Source organism: Lycium barbarum, chromosome 3 (assembly GCF_019175385.1).
Source record: "Lycium barbarum isolate Lr01 chromosome 3, ASM1917538v2, whole genome shotgun sequence".
In the NCBI taxonomy this organism is placed as follows: Eukaryota; Viridiplantae; Streptophyta; class Magnoliopsida; order Solanales; family Solanaceae; genus Lycium; species Lycium barbarum.
The window spans coordinates 148644479-148650867 of NC_083339.1; the positions used below are offsets into that span (position 1 = coordinate 148644479).

General features: G+C 39.3%; 1 protein-coding gene across 1 annotated transcript; it reads right to left on the bottom strand.

The window, feature by feature from the left end:
* Positions 1-309: 309 nt before the first annotated feature.
* LOC132633572 (tyrosine-sulfated glycopeptide receptor 1) lies at positions 310-4187 on the bottom strand. Its single transcript, XM_060350076.1, has one exon. The coding sequence runs from the start codon at positions 3777-3779 to the stop codon at positions 483-485; it is 3297 nt and encodes a 1098-aa protein (XP_060206059.1). The 5' UTR covers positions 3780-4187; the 3' UTR covers positions 310-482.
* Between the last annotated feature and the right edge of the window lie 2202 nt (positions 4188-6389).

The following is a 6389-nucleotide window of genomic DNA, read 5'->3' on the forward strand; positions in this document are numbered from 1 at the left end:
AAAAGTTCCTTTGTTTGTGCTGAAAGCTGAAGTCTTTCTTCTAATAGCTTTACTAGATTGAATGCTGGCTAACATGAGTGTTGGCTTTCCATGACTGTTGTATCCCTTGCAGTTCTGGGGAGTTCCTTTTTGCATGATTGCATATGTTTTGGTATTTTTGTCAAAGTTTCTTGTTAAATTGGAGTTACATGCTTACAGATTACTGCACTAGTGAACTTGCGCAACGAGAACTTTTATGTCTTATTCTAATGACCAATGCTGCCTAGTTTTGTGATCTTTAACTTGCCAAATGTCTAACGTTACCTGTCATCTTGAAATGAAATGTTAGCCATGAGGCAAAATCCTAAATGTAATTGATTGAGGAAATCGTTCACTTTATACATTTATTCTACATGTTACCTTCCTATGTGTAAAAAAGAAAATCTCACCTGCCCAACTATACAAACACTCGCATCTATATCACATTTATGCGTACCGCCGCCTTATTTAGGTGCACCCCGGTTGGATCCTACTCTGTTGAGCCACTCAACCACTTGCGCTATAGTTGGCCTTTTGAAAGGATTCTGGCTGACACACATGCAGGCAACATCAAGCACTTGAATCATTTCTTCTTCAAAGCCCTTGTCTCTCAGTATAGGATCAAATATTTCTTCTTGTTTACCCTCATTCCTTGTTTGGTGCACCCATGCAACCAATTCCCTTGACATCTTTGGTTTGCTCATGTCCACAGGTCTTCTGCCAGCCAGGAGTTCTAACATCACAACTCCAAAACTATAGACATCCCCTCTCAAAGTGGCTATCCATGATTGACTGTACTCCGGTGGAATGTAGCCGAGGGTACCAACCAGTTCAGTGGTGACATGAGTATGGTAAGGAAGAATCAATCTGGACAATCCAAAATCTGCCACATGTGCTTTAAACTTTTCATCAAGGAGAATGTTGCTGGACTTTATGTCACGATGAACAACATGTGGTTCACATATCTGATGCATGTAAGCCAGCCCACAACTTGCCCCCTGTGCAATCTTCAGTCTAGTTGGCCAATCAAGTAGGGATGCTCCATCAGCCTTCTCGTGCAACCAGTAGTCCAGACTTCCATTTTGCATATATGAATAGAACAGCAACCTACAGCCATCATGCACACAATAACCTCGAAGAGAGACCAAATTCTCATGTATGGCAGTGGATAGAGCTTCCACCTCTGCTCTAAATTCTCTTTCAATTAAACCCATATCTCCTGAAAGTTTCTTAACGGCCAGTGTAGTTCCATCTGCTAAAGTTGCTTTGTAGACCAGACCAAAACCTCCACAACCAACTATGTTTGCTTGGTTGAAGTTATTTGTGGCTCTCAATATGTCAAAAATTGTGAGATCCTTAATCTGATTCTTATTGGTTGGAAACATAACAAGCATGCTGTTATCCTTTATCTCGGCAGACAATCCAGAAGTGGAGTTGCAGGACAGAATATCCAAGTCATTCTTCTCAGCGTCACCTCTTGGAAGGATCCTCCTCTTGGAGAATATCCATAATGCTATGGCGATGACTGTGAAGACAATGCCGAAGGAGATCCCTAGGATAAGTCCGATGAAAATTTTCTTTTTTGCACTTTTTCTCACTGCTGAAGGTTGTGTAGTTTCTTTTTTATCAGTGCAACTGTGCTGCAGGTTTTGACCACACAGTCCTTGATTACCTAAGAAACTAGTGATAGGAAATGTGTCAAACTGACCTCCCGTTGGAATAGGTCCCTCGAGATTGTTGTGAGCAACACTGAAAAAAGATAAAAAATGAAGACCCTTGAGTGAAGAGGGAATTTCACCTGAAAGGTTGTTCCAAGAGAGGTCTAGTTTCTCCAGGTTAGTGAGGTTGGATATTGTTTCTGGAATGTTTCCTGAAAAGTTGTTCTTGCTCAGATCAAGAAGATGAATGTACTTCAGCTGACCAATCTCAGTTGGAATATTGCCATCAAGGTTGTTGTGTCCGAGGTAAATAGCTGGTGGTAGGTTTGACAGTAGATTATACTGCTGATTTGAGGCATTGTTTGGCTGCACAAACACAGGCAATTCTAAAGCACTTCTGTCAACCTGATCAGCAGCCTCCTGTGATGCCAATCGTCGCAGCTGAGTAAGTTCTACTGGGAAGCCTCCATATAGAAGATTTTGAGACAAATCCAGGTAAAATAGATTCTGTAAAGTCCCCAACCAACCAGGAATTTCGCCTGTGATTTGATTAATAGAAAGGTCTAGAACTTCTAACTTCCCAAGTTTAACCAGCCATCTGGGTATCTGTCCAGCAAAATTACAACCACCCAAACCCAGAATTTGGAGATTTTGAAAATCTTCAGACCTGATCAAGTTTCCATTATCAGGCAATGTTTCATTATAAAAGTTCTTGGTGAGGATTAGTGTGGTAAGATTCTTACAACCCTTAAGGACTTCTATTGCCCCTGCAAAATTGGTTAGGCTGTTATTGGAGACCGATAGGAAGGACAGAGATTGTAAAGACATTATGCCAGGCAAGATATCTCCTGTCAGATAGTTAGTAGCCAGACGGATTGCAGTTATTGACCTGCATGAAAAAAGGCTTTGTGGAATACTTCCAGTGAAGAAGTTATTCCCAAGGTCGATTATGCCAAGTCGACTGAGGTTGGAGAAATCAAGAGCTGAGAGTTCACCTTCCAAGAAGTTGACCCTTAAATTGAGCACAGTGAGACGGGTGCAAGTCATCAGCGACGGGGGCACGGTGCCATTTAGATGGTTTATATGGAGGAGCAATTGCTCCAATCTGGAGAGCCTTCCAATATTTTGAGGGATCAAACCTGTCAATTCATTGCCATAGAGTGCTAGGATTCTGAGGTTGACAAGGTTGACAATGCTTTCTGGGATGGGTCCAGAAAAATTATTGGCAGGTAAAGAGATTTCTTGTAGTGTTGACACACTATAAATATCTTCAGGAATGGATCCCGATAGATGGTTGAATCCTCCTCTCAAATTAACCAAATTGGAGCAACTCCCAAAGCCTTGGGGTATCTGGCCCCTGAAGTCATTGTAAGAGAAATCAAGAACTCTGATCGCGGCTGAGTAGCTGCAGATAAAGGAGGGTATTGGACCAGAGAAACTATTGTTGCTAATATCGAAACTCTCTAAATTATTTGCTGACTCGAGAAATGATGATGGGATTGTCCCATTGAAGTGATTGCTAGAGAGATTTACTGTCTGGATGGGTGATGGCAATCTATCTGAAATTGGCAATCGTCCTGATAAACGGTTATAACTCAAGTCAATGATCTGCAAGCTACTAAATGACTCGAAAAATCCATCTGGAAGGGGACCAAGAAAGCGATTATGTGACAGGCTGAGTTGAGAGAGTTTGCTCAATTTTGCAATAGATGGGTTGATGCTTCCAAAAAGGCTTCTTGACGGAAGCAACAGACTGATTACTCTGCCATTATCATCACAATCAACACCTTCCCAGGTGCAGCAATCAGTAAAATTAGACCAATTCAGATGCTCAGGAGAAGAGATACCAACAGAGAATGATAACAAAGAGTCGCGATCAAGTTGATTGCAAGAAGCATAACAGATAGTAGCAACAGAAGAAAGAAATACAACAACTATTATTGGGTAGAAAGAGTTAAGTTGGGGCAAAGATGAAGAAGAAGAAGAAGAAGAAGAAGAAGAAGAAGAAGAAGAAGAATGAAGGAAAGTGAGGAGCATGGCTGCTCGAAATTGATGATATGTCAGACCAGATTGGTGGCGGCTGTCTTTATTACGAATGATCATTATTTTTGGACAACTAGAGATGTAGAAGAAAGAGAGTTGAAGATGCCAAGATACTCCAATCAACCATGTGGGTATTTTTTGCCAATTCTTTTGTCCTGTGGATCGTGCAAGACTTTAGTCTAACCCCATGAAGAGAAGAGAGAGAAGGTAGTTGATGTTGACAAGGTGCAATTTTTATGTAACAAAAGGTGAGGTCGGAATTCCCGAAATAAAGCGTTTACTTTTGGGACGGCTAGATAGATAAATGGCTGGTGGACTTTCTTTATTCTATGGATAATTGTATATTTGAAAGCGTGTAATATACGTGGGAAAGACAGAGACTTTACCTATACTATTCTCCTCACTTCCTCCTTATTGAACTACTTTTTCTCCCAATAGAATTTGTCTGTTTCTTTTTTTTCTTCTAATTTTTATGCCCACTTGCACTAAGTAACAGATTATTACTCTTTATTATGGCTTATTGTGGTTTTCAAAAGTAGCTTGCACCTATCAGCAATTATGGGTCCGATTTGCTACATGATGGCTAGAAATATTTGGGAGGTGGAAAGTTTCTCAGATGATAAAGACAGGCCCTTAGAGATGAAGAGTCACATAGTTATGTCTTTTGTATTTTTGGGTTTTTTGTGTGTCTAGTGGTGTTCTATTTTCGAATTTTTATGTAGCTGACTTCTCTCTGTATACAGATGTGCTATAGTCACATGCTATGTTCTTCAACTGTTATCTCTCTGTTGATTTTTAATAAAATAAATAGAAGTATAATCACTTGGCCCGTTGACCAATCAAGGAGTTACCAGATCCATCTAATTTTTTTTCCTTTACTTTTTTTTTTTTTTTTGGTGAGAAGAAAGAGAAACAAGTTCCTCCTTCAACTTTAGGGGTTTAAGTTTTGTACAACTATTTTATAAAAACATAGCCAATTAAAGATAATTCTGTATATTGAGGATTAATTATCAGGCTGATATAGACATTTTCAATGGCTGCATACTGGAAATTGCAGGGAAAGAAGAGGCCTAAATGCCCGGAGTTTGACGGCGTCTCAAGTCATCATCTACAAAAATTCGACCGGACAAGACCATTCAGCATATATCAAAAGTATCCCAAAAACTCATGATTTTAAATATGTCATTATATTTCTTATAAGACCATTCCTACGAGAGCATATTTTCAAAGTAAAATGAAATGTTGGGGAAAAAATTAAAAAAAAAAAAGAATATCATATAAAATGAAACAGATGGAATACTACCATTCACATTAATTTAAAACTTTCTTGGCTAATCGATGTTGCTAACGGAGCTCAATTGTTTAATTGCATCTCATCTACTGATTTAGACTTTTAATTAAATCTTGAAAACAAAATCCAATTTATTTCAAATGGGGGAGTCATTTTCACCCTTTGAGTAATCATAATCCATTACCGTGCACTGAGTGCGTACTATTTGCGCAAGATGGTGGAGGAACGAGGATCACAAATCACCAAATAATACTTCAAAGTCAACAATGATAATCATAAAAATAATCCCCTGCCTTTTGTCAAAAGGGTTATTATGGCTCATGAGTATACTGGGGGGAACACCTTCAGAAAGAAATAGCACACTAGGCAAACACTTTAACAAACATATATATCTCATACAGCACCACCCAAAAGTCACAAGCCCCCACCACGTCTTCTCACAGGATATCCTAAATAATTCCATTAACTTTTAGATAAATTTAAGTTATAAACACTGACAACATAATGAATTCTATGAAAATTTGGGTGAACAAATCAGATAAACTGGGGAGTAACATAGTTGGACCACCAAAATTGCGTGTTAGATGGTAAAAGTTATTTCACACGAAACAAAAGGTCTCACAGTTTATATTCTGAAAATAAGTGGGCTCTCTACGACGCGAATCCAAATTATTCAAACCAGTATGTTTTGAATGCCTGATGATAAAACAGAAGAATATATACAGTTGGTGTGTGAAGTATCGTCAGTCGCTTTCGCCACCCCAGTTATAATATTGGTGAGCCCAACCACCAAAGTTTACCAATTTGTACAGACCTCAAGACTAAAAATAAAGCCTAAAGAAGACTGTTCTATTTTCAAACCAAATGTTCCTTATCAGATATGCTACAACTTGACCAGTCAAAGGTCAGACCAGCTGCCTTTCCATCTATATTGTTCTACCAGAAATGCTGAATATTACTCTTATGACTTGTCCAATGAAAAAGCCCCTGCATCTTATACTATCCTGTACCACATTTTATTCATGCACTCACATATTAATTGCAGAACAGATCTCCTTTTCATTATGTTAAAGTGGTTTTTTTTCGTGTGTGTGAGTGTGTGGGGTTGGGGGGGGAGGGGGGGGGGGGCTGTACCACATTTTATTCATGCACTCACATATTAATTGCAGAACAGATCTCCTTTTCATTATGTTAAAGTGGCTTTTTTTCGTGTGAGTGTGTGGGGTTGGGGGGGGGGGGGGGGGAGTGTGTTTAAGGCTCTAGTAAAACATATTGGTGCACGTAGCATGTCGCATTCAATAGGTATGTAGTTACAGTATTGCACAATCATTTTCACTTTACTCCAATAAATCACAAGACAACTAATGAAGGCCACGGGA

Excerpts from the sequence above, each read along its gene's own strand:
- LOC132633572 (XM_060350076.1), bottom strand. The coding sequence starts at position 3,779 with ATGATCATTCGTAATAAAGACAGCCGCCACCAATCTGGTCTGACATAT.